The sequence below is a fragment of the Condylura cristata genome, unplaced genomic scaffold, assembly GCF_000260355.1.
Source record: "Condylura cristata isolate star-nosed mole 26May11 unplaced genomic scaffold, ConCri1.0 scaffold00014, whole genome shotgun sequence".
Taxonomy (NCBI): Eukaryota; Metazoa; Chordata; class Mammalia; order Eulipotyphla; family Talpidae; genus Condylura; species Condylura cristata.
Window position 1 is genome coordinate 52,074,622 of NW_004567115.1, and position 19,532 is coordinate 52,094,153.

General features: G+C 37.2%; 1 protein-coding gene across 5 annotated transcripts in view; it reads left to right on the forward strand.

Annotated features, from left to right (window-relative positions):
* HMBOX1 (homeobox containing 1) overlaps positions 1 to 19,532 on the forward strand; it is a 107,432-nt gene that overhangs the window by 21,451 nt on the left and 66,449 nt on the right. For all 5 annotated transcript variants that reach the window (XM_012724881.1, XM_004682428.2, XM_012724882.1 and 2 more), the window contains exons 3-4: positions 4,907 to 5,383; positions 12,753 to 12,838. In XM_012724881.1, the coding sequence (XP_012580335.1) occupies positions 4,907 to 5,383; positions 12,753 to 12,838 (563 nt within the window). The remainder of the gene's footprint in view (positions 1 to 4,906; positions 5,384 to 12,752; positions 12,839 to 19,532) is intronic.

Here is a 19,532-nt window from a genome sequence, read left to right on the forward strand (position 1 = left end):
TCATTATAGATCAAATGAAGATAGCAGAATCAAGCTAAAGTGTTTTTTGTTGTTGTTACTAGTAAAATCTTATTAACTGCTAATGCTTTACAAGTAAATAATGACATTCTGCACATGTGAGTTCAAGAATAACCATTCCTCAAGGCTTTAAATCTTTAATACATGTTTGTAGAAAATGTAGTTTCAGGATATTGTGGCTGTTATGTCTTTATCCAGGAAGGGTTTAGGTACATATTCCAAGAAGGGATAGAACTGATTGTGCAGTATGTTTTCTGTTATGGTCTGATTGATAGTATGGGCTTCTGGAACATCAGCTTATGAACAGAGCCATAATTCCTGAATCTAATTGTTCTTTTATGCTTTAAACATTGTCTGTGTGACTGCAATGTTGAAATTCTTTTCTCATCACTTTCAGTTATTATTGGCCTGAGTCTGCATTCAGATTAGTAATTTAAAGTGAAGATGTTCCTTATCCTGTGCCCAGTCCTTAATTTTCTTATACTGTGTAAGAGAATTAATTCAGTTCCTACCTGATCTCTTTTTCTGTTATGAAAGAGCTGTTATCATGGACTTAGATGGCCTCTGTCTCTACACTTAAACTAGGTACATTATAAGGAATAAAATTTGGAGACAGCAGAATTTGTACCTTTCTTTAAGTTAATTGCATATTGCAATATTATTCTTGATACACAAGAAAGGCTTTAGTCTTGGCATTTCTTTGCAAGATATTACACCTTCAGTGCCAGGCTGTTATTTTGATCCTGCTCATTGTGACCTGTTGTTCCACTCCATAGTGGCCCTGCACGCATTCCAGCAGTTGTACATGCTTTTACTTTAAGTATATCTTTGCATTAGGGATTTCTCAGTGCAGGACACAGACACTTCATTTAAACAAGGTGAAGCCTAAAGGAAATTTATTTTCACATCGTCATACATGAACAGGGTGTATAACAGGGTCTAGGAACTACTAGCATGAGGGACATGAACACTTGAGAGCTTTCTTCTCCCCTCTGCGTTTCTTGCTATGTCTTCTGGATTCTCCCACAAACTGGCTTCTTCCATATGGTGAGAAACGTACCAGCCTAGCATCTGTCCTTCTGAGCAGTTACGGTAGCTGCTCATGTTCCACTAGTCTTACCTGAACATTGCAGGAGCACAAGACTTTGCTTCTTTGCACGTGCGCTCTGCGGAACAGGAGGCGCAGTGCCCCAGGAGCAGCGGCCCCACAGCCCTGTGTTTGGAAGCGCCGGGTATTCTCTGTAAACCCCTGACAGGTGCTTGTGTCACCTCCTTTCTTGACTTTTGGAGTAAAAGGCTCAGTGAATCTGAAAGACAAAGAGTATCACATTGTTTCAGTAAGATGGAATCTTCAGTTCTGGTAGTTTGAGTCAAGCATTGGGCTGGGTATTTTTTCAGTGATGGGTAAATTTATATATCTGGTTTTATGCTGATATTACAGAGTGCTCCATGTAGTGAAGTTTAGGGAATTACATACAGTTCACTCTATCCTGATAAAAACAAGCTGGGAAATGTCATGACTGATTGTGTGTGTGTCTCCATATAATAAAAAACAGTTTGGAACACTCATGTCTAAATAAAGCAAGGTAAATTTCTGAAGTATTTGGAGAGCATGAAGACAGAATTTAGCAATGGAAAGATCTATTCAATTTTCAAGCAAAAATAAATAAGTAGAAATCTCAGATCATAAATCAAGGGGGTAAATTATTTGAATTGCTAAAAGGATTTGGCATCTACTTTAAAAAGAACTTCCTAGTGGCCTTCCATGGTGGCATGATGGGTTAACACGCAGCACTATAAAGCTACCCTCAGCCACTGCAGGACAAGTTTAACCCCTGGCCAGGGAGGTGACCCACACGAAACAACAGACCTTTCCTGACCTGCGTGCTGCTTCCCTCTGCAGTGTATTTCAGAACATCTGCCTTTCTACTCCCCACTCCGTCTTTGGTGAGTCCCTTCTCCACCCCCCACACCACCTCCCCCCACCCCCGCACCTCTGGCTTCTACCCCTGTTCTTAGATACATGATAAATAAGTCTTTAAAAAAAAAAAACAGAAAAACTTCCTAGAACTAATATATGACTAGGCATTTGACAGAGCAGGCAAAGGGCTGAAAGCTAAAGCAGACAGAAGTGTTAAATGCCTCCTATAAGATATTAGGGAATGTCCAGGTTTGTTTTTCAGTGAACCTTGCCCAATGACCCAGAGACTACGTGTCAGTCATGTAACAGCATAGCTCTGCAGAACATTTTAATAACGGATCATTTGTACTAAGTAAGGTATACTTTGTTCTTTTAGTTGGTCACTAGAAAGCTTAAATGAGTCAACCTACTCTGAAAGTTTTCCCTACCAATCAGGTTGGTATTCTGGGGAGGGGTTGTGTGCTAACAAGAAAATTAGTACAGTTACAATAACCAAAGCATTTAGAATAACTAATAGTAGGAAATAGTCCAAGTTTCCAAAATGAAATAAACAAATCTATAATACATTCCTACAGTGAAGTACTACCCAGCAATAAAAAAGAACAAACTGCTGATACAAAATGTCATAGTTCAATCTAAAATTTTTATACTGAGTAAAGGAAATCTAGCACAAAAGAGTACATAGAAATTCCAATTATGGGGCCCTTCCTGATGGCACAGCGGGTTAAAGCACAGCACTGTGAAGCTGGCCACGGCCTCTTTGCTGAGAGTTCGATCCCCACCTGGGAGCTGACCCACAGGGCGCAGCAGACCTCTCCTGTCTCTCCCTCTGCTCCCCTCAACAGTGTACTTCATCAGTCTGCTTGTGCTGCTCCTTACTTTGGCTATGGTGAATTCTCTCACCATCCCTGCACCTCCTACCTGTATCCCAGTTATGTATGCATGAATAAATAATTTTTTTAAAAGATTCCAATTATGTAGGTTTATAGACTATAGAACATACATCCAGAATACTTCTGTGGTGGGAAAAAATCAGAATAGTAGTTACCTCTGGGGCAGGGATCACTCTATAACTCTATTTCAACTTTCATATATCAACTTTTCTTTATGTTGATAAGTGTTGGTGGGAAAAACCGAGCCAGCCAGAAAAGGATGATGCGGTCATGGAAACAGGACATAGATGACTGTCACAGATGAATACTGGGGAAACAGATGAGTCTCATTGGAAGGCGGAGCTTATGGCCCATCACACAAATCACCGGCATCATGTTATTTTGGGCTCATAAGATGTGTGTGCTTATGTGTTTTTATTTTGTATTAAACAGCCTGTCTTGAAGCTTGAGAGATTCCACATAAAAACTCTAGATTTTTTGCTTGCTTATTTTTAGAAGCATGTGAAAGACAAAACTATCTAGGGGAAAGTGTAGACAATCCAGAGGTAGATACAGGTTCGTGCTGAGTATTGAGTATGGTTAAGGTGGCTTTTGCAGACCCCTGGGGAAGAGCAGTATGACACAAGTAAGCATCCTGGACAACCAGTTATCTGTTCAGGAAAAACAGAATTCATATCTTTCACGCTAAATTAGCTAATAGAAATTCTAAAAGGAGCAAGGATTTTTAATACAACAGCTATTCTTAGGGCCCCCTGGTCCATCAATAGAGTGTGTTATCTAAGTCTTTAACTGGAGAGGTAAGAGTGCACCATAACCTGTACCTTCAGTCACGTGATTCTAGCAATTCCTGTCATGTTGAAACGAAAAGCAGAGAGATGCATCCTTTTTCTATCAGTAATATCTAGAGTTAAATTTTTTTCTTAATCAGAATTTTTGCAAGGTGTAAAGCAACTCTGAGGCTTAGTTTCCTTAACTATCAATGTAATTTTTCTTTTTAGTCTGCCACAGAGAATTGCTGTAAGATTAGTTGGGATTACATTATATAAAATGCTTACCCAGTGGCTGCCAAGAAGCAGATGTTCAATATATTTTTAGTTTAGAGAGATGAAGAGCCAATGAGGTCTCTTAATGGCATAGGTGGGGTTGGCCAGAGCAGATGTTTTTACCTGTGAAGAATGAGAAAATTCCTTGGCATTTATTTCTGTCAGCAGATACTTACTGAGAAGTCTACTTCATGTGTGTATCCTATTTAGAACTAGGACCATAAAAATAGAAATAGAAGAATTTCACTTAATCATAAATAGGAAGCCCAGGTTTTTATGAGAAAAGAACTAAAGTAGATATTTGACAGCCCCCATAAACTTAATATTTAGTGATTCTGAGACATTTTCCGGCATTCTACACATGATGTAGAAACATTTTCCTTAGAAAAGTGAATAGTTCAGCTTGGCTACAACAGTGAAAGATGCATTTCTTGGGATCCCTGTCATGAGAGAATACATTACAGAGAGGAGATTCTTAGGAGATTGCCAAGGGGAGGGTGGTGAAAGGGTGCTTAATGAGGTTTTTATGTACCTCTCTTTCCATTTAGATATTTTACTGATAATTAGTAGGTGCCTGGCAAAAGTTAGACTTCCTAGGTCAGTTTTGCTGATATCTAGTGAAACAAGATACACAAACTATTATTTTCAGCAACTTTCCATTCATACTTAAAATGTGAAATAATAAATTTGAGATGGCTAAAGAACTGGTGACTAATCGCCTAGCCTAGGCTTCAAACTATTTTTTTTTTGGCTCATAACTGAAATTTTGATTCAGATATTTACTGAGGAGAAAGAAAATTGTATGCTATATGGAACTGAGCTTATGTCCATCCTAATTACCTCAAAAGCTGTGCCACACTGTTCGCCATGACTCCATGCTCAAATGCGTAATAATAGTTATCAGTATAATTAAAATAATGTCTTAATTTTAGGAAGGCAGTTAATATAGAAATACTATGTCTTCTCTGCACATTCTCTGCAATGTTCTTTGTAGGTGCTGTAAGTAAAGAACTTTAAATTTTATTTTTCAGTTTGCTGGAAACCATGTCTCACTATACAGATGAACCCAGATTTACCATAGAGCAGATAGATTTGCTGCAGCGCCTTCGGCGTACCGGAATGACTAAACATGAAATCCTGCATGCCTTGGAAACTTTGGACCGTCTTGATCAAGAGCATAGTGACAAGTTTGGAAGAAGGTCCAGCTATGGAGGAAGTTCCTTTGGGAACAGCACCAACAATGTCCCAGCTTCTTCCTCTACAGCTACAGCTGCCACGCAGACCCAGCATTCAGGAATGTCGCCATCGCCTAGCAACAGTTACGATACCTCCCCACAGCCCTGCACTACCAATCAAAATGGGAGGGAGAATAACGAGCGACTGGCCGTATCCAATGGAAAGATGTCACCAACTCGCTACCATGTAAACAGCATGGGCCAGAGGTCATACAGTTTTGAAGCTTCAGAAGAGGACCTAGATGTAGATGATAAAGTGGAGGAATTAATGAGGTTAGTTCATTTGTTTATTCAAAAACCCTAAAAATGTCTGTGTTCTCAGGTTGTTTTGAATAATAAATATTTCAGTGATTGACCTATAAGAGTTGTGATTCCCCCCCTCTGATGATGATGAAGAAAAAAATTCAAATTATTTGCTTTTAATTCAAATTCTTTCTCTATGTCAGCCCTTTCTTTTTGCTGCTTGATTAGCCTTTTCCATTCTGTTTATCAAAGCGGGATTTAACTTCTTTTTATGGTTCTAACTGCTAACAGACACATTCTAATCTTTAAATCTAATGTAAGTATACTTTTTCTAAAAGATGCTTTTTTTTTTTTCATACTCTTAATTTTTTCCCTCCAATATAAATATCAAAATTGTTTAGAGCAACTATTATATTAAAAGTATTACTTCTGGGAAGAAAAATAGACATGGTTTCTACCCCTAAGAAGCTAAAGTTCTAATTTTAGCAAAAAGTTTGAGGGAGGGGAGTAGGTAGGTAGATTGATATTGGTTGCTAGGTAGGTTGGTAGGTAGGTAGATATCTATTACCAGGTAAGCACAGGCACTTCAAGTTTTAAGGGCTAAGAAGTGAGATGTTAATTTTCAACAAATAATTAGGAAGGCTTCGCACGGGACCTTGCACATCAAGAGCTCGTTGTGTCTTATAAGACACATAGCACAAGCTTAATATGTTACGTGAATGGATGAGCCTTAGCTAAATCTTAAAGAATAACCTCAGTTTGAAACACAGGGGCTTTTATCTTAAGGTAAGGGATTGGTAAAAGGTAGAAAAAGCAAAGCATGATTAACTATAAAAATCTCGGAAGGATGAGGTTGTGGTACTAAGAATAATGTATTAGGAGACACAGGTTTGGGAAGATTTAGCTTAGTACCAATCATTCCTGTTTCAGTGGGTCAAAGTTAAGGGAAAATGGGAATAGAGATAATAAATATACAGCTCCAGTAGATGATCACTACATGGTGTCAGGAGAGCCTATAGATAAGTTACAGTGAAGTAATCTACAGCAGGAGTTTGTCAGAAATAAAACTGAAGCCTTAATTATGATTGACAGTTCTTCCTAAAGATGTTAAAACTTGAGAGTATAGTGGTAACTTAGAATTGCCATGTGGAAGATCTGTAGTCCATAGTGGTGAAATATCTTTTAAACAAGCTGACAATAAGCATTTAAAACCTGAAAATCTAAGAGGTAAAAGCAGCTGTGAAAAGTTCAAATGTACATTTTCAGTTATATATCAGTATAGATAATACAGTTATAAAGATATGTATGTGATAAACATATGCACATACATTTACCAAGATTAGCAGGTAGGACCATTTGGACAAATAAGTTTGCTTCAGTCTTTGAAATATAACAAGTATATATGTTAATTATTTTGAATATAGGAGATCAACAATAAACTTTATTAAGCAGTTTATTAAGATAGTAGCCTGTTTTTTGTTGCTGTTGTTAATAAACAGTTTTAACAAGCTGCTAACATAACAGTTAATTCCCAAATGTGTACTAAGCTACACAAACATTTCAGGGCAATTTTTTTTTTTTTTTTAAACAAAAAACTTTGGAAGATTGGTTAGGGTCTAAAACTTGACCATACAGGTCTAAAATCTAAGCTATTAAACTCTAAATTGGCATAATGCTGCAACTCAGTGGTGTCCTGAAAATAAACAGAAAACCTATTTAGCAACAAGTTGGAGTTAATCACTAAATACATCCATCTCTGTGCAAGGCTGTCAGTGTTTACCTTACCTAGCAACACTTGGTGCCTAGGTGGGCCATTTTCCTCTTCTCTGCTTCCTTCCTAGGACTGCATCTTTCGTGTCCTCTAACCCCTCTAACCCTCGGGTGTCTCTGGCCCTTTGATTCTCAGTGTGCCTCAGCCACACCTCCTCTCCTCCTTTGTGCCCTCCTCTTATTTTTCTCACAGTTACAGGTAATAGCAATCCCTAAGTGGGAGGGAGAAGTTTACTGCATCACTGTTTTCACTTTTAATCGTTTCAGGCATACTCTGAGGTAGAGCAGAGAAATTAAGGTTTATATAAATTAAGTACTTGATCTAAGAATACTCAACTATGAAGTGGCAGAACCTGAATTCTACCCTAGAATTAGCAGTTTGTGTCTGATACTTGTTACCTCTATAAATAAAGGTTCATATTTGTAAATTTCTGGTTAAGGTAACTCGAGACAAAGTAGAAATGCCCCAAAGGGCTTCCTCTGTCCCCTATGATGGTTGCACATCAAATCCAGCACTTTACTACCAAGCGAATTTTTACTTGGTGGAATGTTAGAGAAATTTTTGAGTAGTGCCTCTTTCTGAGTACCCTACGCCCATGTACTTACTTATCCCTCCACATCCTGGGAGCGTGGCAGTGGGTTGGCTCTGCACGTGCATAGATTGTATGCCATTGTGCGCTTCCATCCCCAGCCTCCACAGCACTTAACTTTAGGCACATTTGTTAAGCTTCTTCTATAACTTCAAGGTGCATAATAAAGGATTTTTCTTAGACCTTGATTAAGTTAAAACTGTACATCTGATCAACTTACTAAGACTCAAAATGAAAGTAATTGCTACTTTTTCCATTTTGGAATTAATCAGGCTTTAAAAAAATGGGGAAATTAGAATGTAATTTCTTAACTGTTGAATATAACATTGTGGGAATGTTTAAAGCTGTTAGCTAAATAAAGCAAGACCCATTTCATAGGTTAACACTCTGAAAATGCATCTGTTCTAGATACTTGTAGGTATATATGTGTCCCTGGAATAATAATGGCATATAGCTGGCAAAAGTGTACGTTTTCATCCTGATATTATAAAATAATAATTGAAGTGAGACTTAACAGTATTTATAAACAGTACCATACATTAAAGATAATACTAGCTTCCCATGTGCTAAATATGATGAGTGTTTAATGTTTTATACACGATTATAAAACTTTGTCCAAGTTGGTTATCTGTAGGCTTAACAATATGGTTATTTACTTGTGCAGCGAAGGTATTTATATTCCATAGGTCATAATATGTAGTTGTTTATACAAATAGAATAGCTTTTCTCCTAAGTTATCTTTTGCATGTCCATGGGTAGCAATTAAGGGGAGCAGATTTTTATTCAAAAGTAAAAGAATTTGTATGTACTATATTTTTCTTCAGTGGTATAATCTATCTTAGTAGTCATCACTCCATTTCTGGAAATCTTTATGTTAAGTTACTCCCTGTAAGGGCCCAAAGGATGTATGTATCAACTAAGAAAACAAGGACCATCTCAAAGCAGAACACTTTTAACCATGCAGTTTTTCATGTCCTTGCTCCAGAAAATGAAGCATTGTCATTTTGAGCTAGCATGAATAACTCTTTCCTTCTGATTTGGGAAGCTTAAAACACATTTGCAAATAAGAATTAGAGTTGCTATATAAATTGTCTAGATCAAGTGTTCCAGTGTATGGCCTTTTATCTCCAAGTGCAGATTTGTTCATTCATTGAACAAAGTAAACCCTAGTAGATTTATGCCTGTGATGAGTAAGACACAGTCACTGTGCTAAAGACCTGTACAGGGTAGAGGAGAGGTAAGACCAGGTCAGGAATGACTAGCACAGAATAGCCTGTGCTTTATTAGCGTGTGAGTAGTATCATTGAAATACTAAATTTTGCTATTAAAAGAAAAGGTCATCTTTATCTCTGAAGATCAGGGAAACTTCTCTTAGTAGAAGACAATTAAAATGTGTCTGTTAATATGGTGATTCCATTTAAAAAAGTCACAGTAATTCATCCAGATATTAAGATAAGTCTGTTAGAAAATTTAGGGAATTATAACATGAATAGCAATGAAGGGTGAAACAAAGAATGTTATCCTACTATGGAAATCACCCAGGTAAGATGAATCCAGCATGACTGTGATTTGGAAAAGGTAGTAAGAAATGATACTGACTTCAAGGCAATAGATGCAAATAGTCATTTATCTTAGAAGTAAAGTCTGGCATCAAAAATGATCACTCTGTACTTCACTTTAATTCCATAAGACTTGAAACTATAAGGAGTGTGAGATTTTATTAGAAAAGGGAGGAAAGAGATTCATTTTTTTTTTTAAAGAAGCTATCAAATTTCAGATGCAGAGAAGAAAGATAGAAAGATGAGAAAATTAGATTTGGTGTAATGCAGGAGTGTTCACTAAGAAACTGGTGATTTTGGCCCTCCCTGGTGGCACAGTGGGTTAAAGCGCAGCACTGCAAGCCAGCCACAGCCACTTCAGTGTGAGTTCGATCCCTGGTCCCGGAGGTGATCCAAATGGTGCGGCAGACCTCTCCTGACATGCCCACTGCTCTCCTCCGCAGTGTACTTTGTCTGTTCTGCTCCCCACTCTGTCTCTGGTGAATCCTCTCACTGCCCCTGCACCCCAGTTCTGTATGCATAAATTTTAAAAAAATCTTTAAAGAACAAAGAAACTGGTGATTTCACAGGGCCAGTGTGAACAGGAGGAGAAGCAGATTGTTACAGAATGAATGAGGAGAGGATGAGGGGAATTTGTGACGTTAACAAGAACAAAACTCATGGAATGGAACTCTTGAATTATGTAAGAGAATTGGACACGGTAAAAGTTGAGTGTTATTACAGAAAAAAAAAAACCTAATAGATATTTGAAGAAGATCTGGTAAAACCAACTAAGTGACACAACTGTGTGTGCCTAGTTGACTTGACAGAAGTCTCCAGGTTGCCTAACTCCTGTAGAGGTTTACTTCAGTCTCAGTCACCGCAGGTCACTTGTCTCTTCCTGGAGCTCCTCCTTGGGCTTTGTGAGGTAACCGCCTGCGCTCATTCAGTGTTGTTCTAGTTGCAGGGTTGTGGCGTTGGGTCACTTTTTCCTTATATACATTGTACACAATCTGAAACATCATTTAAGTTTAATTTCAGTGTTTGGTGAAAAAATTTAAAAGCCTTATAATTGAATGTTACTATTCTCATTTTACCTCCTGATGAAACCAGCATCCAGCTTTATTTTTAAGGACTTGTTCAGATACACCCTGATCTTTGAAGTCTTAGGTTTTTCTTCAGTTTGCAAATGTCTGGTAAATCTGTTGAATGTAAAGGTTTTTACATTCATTGTTTCATTGTTAGTTCTTAGAAACAGTAGTGAAAATGTCTGAAAATACAGCATATTAGAGGGTAACTAACTTTGGGGAGAACCTTCTTTCTTGCTGAAGTCCTTGGTGCTATTGTACTACAATGCTGTGAATAATTCACAGATTCTAAACCCTACTGGGTTAATTGAGTATTATCTCCTCTGTATGATTTAGTGTCTACTCTAGGTGAATTTGGCATAAAATAAATTGATTTAAAGTCCAATTTAAATCAGTAGGCAAGAAAGTCCCATTTAATCATTATCCCTACAAAAGCACACTTTACTTAACCTTAATAAATATTTTCCTAGAGGAACATTCTATATGTTAAAATGCAGTTCTTTCAGATTTTTTCAGATTAATTTTGCAGTTGTATCTGAAGCCAAATGATTTGGTTGTTCTACTCATATAAGGTTATTTAAATTAATACTGCTTAAGTTACTTCATCAACTGATTATTGATAGATAATTGAGGCCTATTTGGTCTACAGTATCCATATTTTACTCAGCACTTTGTTATTACGTAAGCAAAGCATTTTGGAAGGAATCTAGCCAGTAACTATATTAGAATCTGGATCAATAGGAAAAATTTTCCTTATTGGACTACACCGCTGACTCTTACATCCGGTAGGACTTCCAACTGGTAGACCGGCATGTACTGTAGACTGCCTGGTTGCAAACTGCCCCTCTGTCACTTCCCTGCTTATTTCCAGGTTCCTGAAGGAGAGTGTGGACCCCAACCACAGAATGTGTAGCCCTCCTTACGTAGGGGCCACAGCATCTGCTCTAAGTTAAGTCACCCCTCATTTATTTATTTTGGCTAGGTTACTTTTCCTTTTGTTATCCAAGTATAATATAGAGAGAGAGCTGAAGTCTTTAAGAGTCTGTGGTGGTCTGCAAAGATGCACAATCCCTATTCTCAGTTGGGGATGGTGGGCACACTTTTTCTATGAAGGGCTAGAAGGTAAACATTTTTAGATTTTTGTGGCCAGGAGGAAAAATTGAGACTATAACATAAATACTTACATACATGAGAGAAAAGAATGCCTATACATTTTGACAAATTAAATGTAAAATAATAGAAATTGAATAGAGTTTTTGAAAGTCCAATAAGCATGGCATTTGACAGTTGGAGAGGGAATAATACTTTACTTAATGGTCGACGGTAAACATTCCCTGGCATCAGTTGATTGCAAATGTTCATCAGTGAAAACCAGCCATAGCTCACAGGCGGTCTAAGAAGAGGTGCCAGGTCAGCTCTAGCCCATGGGGTGTAGGTTACTCTTTGTAGTATTCCCTATTACTTTTGAATTTGACGTTAAGCACTGCTGTTTTTATGTAATTCTTTTGAACTTAGGCATTCAAAGAGAATGCTCAGTTTTAAGAGTTTAAGTGTGATTTTTATTTAAGTATTCTGTTTCTTCTGGTGGAGCAATAACTCTTGCCATTCACTGCCACCCTAGTAAATGTCTGATCTTTTGAGAATTCATTGAATTTTTACATGAGTAAAGATTTAGTAGGAAAAAAATAAATACGTGATTTATAATCCAGTAACACAGAATAAGACATACTATTATGCATATTACATGGAAATTCATGAGTATATTTCATACTAAACTTTTATATCCAACCCATCCCACTTAGAAATATTTTTGTTTATATAGCAAAAAGAACTGAAGCTGAAGGCCAAAGCCATTCTTTAAATGGCTGACATTTTAGCAGCTGTAAAGATGATGGTGACTCCTAAGTCTTTAACAAAGATTTTAAAAGATGAACTGAACACAATTTATTCAGTTGTACAGTTAACATGGGAAGCCATAACCTACCCACAACTGATTGTTATTGTTGTTTTTGCTTTTTATTTTTCTAGGATTTCTGTCTGTGTAAGATATATTCATTCCCCAGTAATGAACCTATACACACACACACACACACACACACACACCAACCATATGGCAACCTTGTCCCTAATGTGACTTACACACAGCATGCAATAAGCCAGCCTCTGGTATGAGACTTCTGTCTACTGTGGCACTCACTGAAGCGTCTGTCATGATGTGATGTTGTAGGACCTGAATATTTGGTGTTTCTTGGTTTGTTTTAATTTCATATTTTCACACAAGCTTGGTCTGTTTCCCTTTATTTTTGTGTCCTTTCTTTGTGTTCTCCCCACCTCTCTGCTTCACCTTTCTTAGCAAAGACGAGGATTTCTACCTTCAACATACATTGTTGGTCTTGTCTTCTGTTTTTGTTAGGAGGGACAGCAGTGTGATAAAAGAGGAAATCAAAGCCTTTCTTGCCAATCGGAGGATTTCCCAAGCAGTTGTTGCACAGGTAACAGGTAAGAGCCAAAGAGCCCTTTATTCTGGAATCATGTCTAGTCCCCGCCTTCTGGTGCAGATGTTGAATACTGCTTGCATTACTGCGCTGCAGTGCAGATTGTCAGCTTGGGCATAATGTATGCCTGTGATTTAGAGCCCATTGTCTCCCGTATCATGGAACTTCGCCAGTGATTTTTTTTTTAACTTGTGCTGGTAAATTCTATAGCATTGATAATAAGCACAAAATTCCCTACTTTATGGCTAAAGAAGGGTTTCTGTTTTTTTTTTTTAATTGTGACAGGATTTATGACACATGTATATCCAACTGCTCTCTACAGTTCATATTTTTAAAAGCTTTGCAGTCCTCCAAATCTAATCCCTGCTTTTATTAAAAAAATGATTCATGAGAGTTGTATTTTTTTAAACCACTTTTCTGTAAGTGTAAACTTTTCCTCCAGCCATTACTGAGAAGATAAGAGTCACCATTGTCTTCTCCTTGTGCTTTATATCACATTCCATTACCCACCACAGCTCCATCTGAATATGTGGCTATGTGTGTCATTCTCAAATCAGATGGCATTTTCTATGACATTCTTAAATTGGGGAGTAGCATGTCTTTTCTTTGTTAGCATGTAGTATTCCCTTCCTCGGGCTATTAGTGATTTACAAGACCTTAATAAAATTAACTATGCCTTAGTCATAAGAGGATCCTACACTTCGTAGGTGATGAATTATTGTGCATCATATGTTGATAGATATGAAAGTTATTTGTTCCCCTTCTTCCTTTTTTTTTTTTTTAACATGCCACTAACAGCTGTGTGGCTTTGGTTTCTTTTTAACCTCTGAGCCTCAGTTTCTTACCTCAATAGTGAAATAGATTTGATTTTCACAGTAACCTTCCAATTTTAAGATAGTATTTCTGTACTCTGGATATTGATGTTAAGCCTAATTTACCTAAAAGGCTGTTATTGACCATTAACTCAGTTTAAAAATGAAACTTGACCTTTTAGAAGTGTTAAATTTCATTCCAAGAATCTCACGTCAGCCAGTCCTTGTGTGTGTGAATGCTGTGTGTTTATATTTCACATAATTTTGTTTCTATGAAATCACTTTGCCACTTGTAAGTTTCAGGTGTGCTTTATTGAGAAGCAAAATAATTTTTATTTATGAATGACAGTAAATCATTAGTTGTGTAAATCACTAGTTGTATCTAGGATGCCTTATTCCCCCAACCTCTTCAACTCCTGTCTACCAAAATCCTAGCCCTTACTACTCTCATCCTGACTTTTGCAAATGGAGATCTCTTTTTCTGAGGTTAATTACATGATGGTACTAAATCTTCTTTTGTTATGTGTCTTAGAGTATTGTTCTTTTAGCCACATCTTTCTTACACAGCTTCAAAGAGTCCCTCATTACACATACTCTGTAGAGTGTGTTTATCTAGATGCTTTGTAATGCCAACTTGTAGGGTGAAGGGGATATTAGTGACATTAATACAAGAGATACCTGTGAAAATTCATCTGGTATGACTTTTCCATTGATGTTCCTTCTCCAGAAATAATTATCTATTTGTGCAACACATGCTGCATGAGTTTCCGCCCTTAAGGAACTTGCATTTTTCTTTTTATCTACTTCAATTATTTACATGAGGCAAGCGGATGAGGATTATTTATAACAAGACTGATTCATTGTCTTATTGGGTAACGTAACTGAATTCATGTATTTCTCATGTATTGTGATGCTGCATTTCCCCCAATCCACTCAGGTTATCAAGCTAAACTCAGGGACAGAGCTTTCATTCCAGGAAAAGTTCCAGCTAGAGAATAATGAATGAGTGGACCTGGCCCTCAGAGTGGGCCTACCTGGGTAGAGCAGGATGAGGAAAGCCTGTAGGCACCCAGGCTCGCCCACTCAGATTCCCGATCAGTACGTGCACACGCCCTCCCTTGGAGCAGGTTACGCCTGTGCAGCTCAGAGCATGTCCATGAAGTCCACCCCTGAATCAAGAGAAGGATGTGATGTTCCAGAATCCCATCTTCTAATGGAGTCTTCTAAAGTCACTTAAGGTCAACTCTGATGTGTGAAATAATGAAACAAATCAACCTTGAGATAAAAATGTGAACAGCGGTGCATAGCAAAAAAAAAAAAAAAAAGGGCTAAATTAAAAAATGGAGTGAGGTGCAAAATTATAACGCATGTGCTTGTTCCAGAAACAAATACAGAAGACTCTTTTTATAGATTTGAGGATTTCTATAATAAGATAAACAAGAAGTTCATGGGTGGGGTCTGTATAAATAATATCCTACTGATAGGAAAAATGACAGTATAAACAGGATATAATAACAGTGCCTGCTGAATTTCCCAGCATGTTATTTGTAGCTTCTTTCTCGGAGTCACAGCTGCCCCCGCCAAGGGTGGATTTTACCTCTGTAGGAGGTCAAGCAAGATTCCGAATTCTTGCTAGTAGCATTGGAATGGGGAGAATAGCCTTTGTTTGGCCATTAAACACTAATGTAAGTTCTCCTGGAGGGAGACACTTTCTTAGGCGATTTAAGAATTCTTAAAACATGATTCTCTTTATAAATGAAATCTGGGGTAAATCAGAGTAAATGGGTAAGGCATGTATGAGTAATTATTACCCAAAGGAATATACTCCGTGGGTTTATTTCCTCGTAAAAAATGAATAAGAAATTAGCATGTATAAATTTTAAGAAATTCATTGTAATTTTGTGTTCTTGAATGGTAATAGTGGGAAGGAAAATCCAGCATTAAACTTCGGAATACCAAGGTCCTAGGCTCTCATTAAGTAGCCTTGACTCAGGGCAAGTTGCGTCTTTTCTCTGACTCTCCGTTTCCCTGCTTACAGGGTGAGGAGCTTTATATGACGAGTCTTTGTTCTGGGTACCCGTATTTTCTCACTTTGGAGATGACTAAATTAAACATTGAAGTGAAAGATATTTTCTGGTTGTCAGATTTGATAGTTTTTAAACTATTTAGTGTATTTAACAGGTGTGCATAGTGTCTGTATCCAGTGATTCTCTTCCCCAACTATACGAGGAGCTTTGAACTAGTTTTAGAAATTCTGTCTGTATTAATTTTACTGCTCTTTTTAAATATATCTTTTAAGGAAGGGTAAAAACACTGCATGCTCAGTTTCATTGTTACTTTTTTTTTTTTTTTACAGAAATATGTATATATATTGGTGTTCTCCCCCATCATAGAACTCTAGGCCAGATCTTAAAAGCCAAGTAAATTGTCAGTATACCTTGAACAAATCAAGCAATAAAATCATTGTTTTTTAGACCCAATTTAGGTTTCCCTTCACCCTTGCAACCACTGGCACTGATATTTGCACTGTCTCCCTGGTTTTACCGCTCCGAGAATGCTGATGTGGCCATGACACATCAGCTCTTTCCACTTAGTATTGAGGTTCCTGAATGTCTTTCCATGGCTAGACAGCCCATTTCTTTTTAGAGCTGAACGATATTCCATTACCTAGCTGGACTAGTTTATCCATGTACCTACTGAAGAACATCTTGATTGCTTCTAATTATATTTATGGCAATTATAAGCAAAATATAAATAACTGGAACTTATATATACATTAGAAAAGAATTGTAGACAGGGTAGAAATCACAGGCTATGGAAATGCTCATTATAATTTTACCAGATCTAACTGTCACCCTCATTAACAAAATTTTATCAATTCCTAACTACCTAATGAATTTTATGAGTCTTATCTAGATCTCTGAATTGAAACCTTTTATCTCTCTACATGTGAGCTCCTTGTCTCCCAGTTTAAAAGGTTTAGAGTTTTTGTTTTGTTAAGGGAAAATTTCTTTTTAAATCTTAAAGTGAACATCACTTGACAGCATTACAAATGTTTCGTCAGAGTGCTTTTTTAAAATTTTTCTTTGTCCTGCTGCCTCTGGAGAATAAGAACAGATGTCCTGTGATTCCAAGAATTCTTACTTTAGATCTCCTTTTTTTGTACCTTATAAGATGTTTCTTTATAAGAAACTATTGACATAGTCCAACAAACACAGTACCTGAACTTAACTTTTCTCTTCCATAGGAAAAAAACTCAGCCTCTCTATCCAGAAACCTATATCCTCTCAGTCTGAAGACAGCTAAGTTAAAAATTAGAGTGAAAATGTCAGAGGATATGATTTGTTTTCAGATTCATTGTCTTATTATGGCTTTCCTCATCTTGAATACAACATAAAGGATTATACTTTTTGGTAAAAGCTGTGAAAATTGGGGCCTCCCTGGAGGCGCAGGGTTAAGGACAGTACTAGTAAGCTTTGGCAGCCACTGTGGCACAAGCCCAGGGAGGTGACCTGCAGGGCACAGCAGACCTCTGTCTCCCAACTCCTCCCTCCCCTGAGCAGTGGATTTCAGTAGATCCCCCTCTTTTGCTCCCCACTCTGTCTCTGATGAATCTCTTCATTACCACCTGCCAATACCTCTGGCCTATTCACCAGTTCTTGTGTGCACAAGTAAATCACTCTTTTTTTAAAAAATTATGAAGACTGATTTTCAAGGATCAAAAACATTTTTCTTCCTGTATTTAAGGAAAAATTATATTTTTAACTGTTTCATTCTGTGATAAGTTTTGGCAAAAAATGGCCTTAAAAGGTTAGGCAGAGATGTTGGTTTTTGTCCATTCAGGAATTTCCATTTCTTATTTCCTAAGATTGTGGAGTTGAGTTTGTACTTAATCTGTAATAGTCTTCCAGCAGTTTTATGAAACATTTCTTACCTAATGTGACTTAATTTTCCTTATTAGAAAAGCCTGATGGGGATTAATGACAGAAAAAAGCTAACAGCCTTGTGAGAAAGTCAGAAGATATCTGTATCTGATAAAGCTGCAAAATGTAGGTTTCAACTGTAGTCATTGTGAGTCATCAGGAAATACAACTTCCTGCAGAAGTCGTGCAGTGAATAAATACCATTTTTTGGTAAACTAGGTAAATTTTTTAATGTATATTACTATTATCCTGTTAAGTATTGAAGTTTACTCACAGGTAAATCTTAAAGAATTTGACAGCAGTTGCTATAAGTAATCTGTTCTGTCAAGAAAGAGTATATGATTTAATAAGTAATTTTAGTTACTAAACTTAGTAAGGAAGTGAAGCCTAAACTATTAGTCAAGCTGTTGGACCGTGATATCAGATACCTAAAAGGTTTTCAAGTTATCAAAATTATTAAGGTCTTCAGTTAAGATTTTAATATCAGCATATGTCAACTTCAGTTAGATTTGATAATATTTAGAGAAATAAAAAACAAACGAGGTACACAGGGGAAATGTAAGGGTTTTCTTTGTTTTTGATCACATTAAGATAAAATTGGCAGTTCTCTGAGTTGTACAAATTGATATACTGGGATAGCCATTATTAAAATCATGTTCTGGAATTTGTCATCAGTGTTTCAACAGCTTTCTCTTGTTGAATTGCTTCTCCCCCTCAGAGTTCCCCATCAACCAGTGACTTGCATTTTATCTATATAGCTTTGCCTTCTAAAATGCCACGCGACTAGATACATATACTTTCTGCCACTTCTTTTAGTTCGCTTTATATTTTGAGGTTCATTAATGTTGTTACATGTACCAGTAGTTTGTAACTGCCAAATGTGATGACTGTTCTGTTGAATGGCCATAAAAACATTCATTTACCCACTAGTTCATATCTATTTGGTATTGTCTCCAGGTTTGGGCAATTTTTGAATTAAATGCCTTGAACATTTGTCTGTAAGTGTCGGGGACCTGCCCCTGATCTCCGGCTGTCTCAATGAGAATGAAAGCCATTCCGTAGTAGATAAGGTTTAAGGGACTTTATTTTGGTGAATCTTCACTGTGGTAAATATAGTAATATTAGTCTTAAACTTTGTGAATCTTTGTGCCTGATTTAACCTTGATACATTGAAAGGCAGACACAGGCAGGAGCCTAAGGTGGGAAGGATGTCGACGAGCAGATATTCCAAAAATTGGGGGGCAGAGGGGAAAAGGGCATGAAGACCCAGGAGTCAGAGTTGGGTGCCAGTCTTCCTGCTCTGCCTTCAGCAGAGGTTTATTGTGTACATGTCACGCAGGGAGTGGGGTGACATTAGCATATGAAATGGGCTGAGATCACAATCACCTTTTTGCTAAGAATAGTCTGGGGTCGTTTTGACCTTTAGTTGAGATTATAACATTTTTAATATCAATGTATCAAGGTTAAATCAGGCACATAGATTCATTCTCATTGAGACATCCTAGGGGTAAAGTAAAGTGAGGGCAGGAAGAGGAAATTTCTTGTAAATCAAATTATAGTAAAGTTCTTTGAAAACTAGTTAGAAAGTTTAAGTCAATTTCCTTGAAGTCTAGACAGTAGAAAACTTAATTAGCTCTGAATAGGAGACTTGGGTGTATTTCCTTATCTAAAGACTAGATAGTAGAATCCTGAAAAACTAGTTAGGAAGCTTAAAGTGAATTCCTTTGAAGCCTCGACAGGAAACCTGATTAGCTCTATAGGGAACTTGGATCAATTTCCATATCTAAAGACAAGATAGTAGAAAGTTTAAGTAGTTCTTTAGAAATTGAATAGAAGGCTTTGTGAAATAGTAGAGTGATGAGATTTGGGTTCTAGTCCATCCGGGCAGTAAAAGAATATGTTCCGGTACTGACTCAATATTGACTTTGCAATAACAGCCAATTGCTTTTATTAATCAGCCATT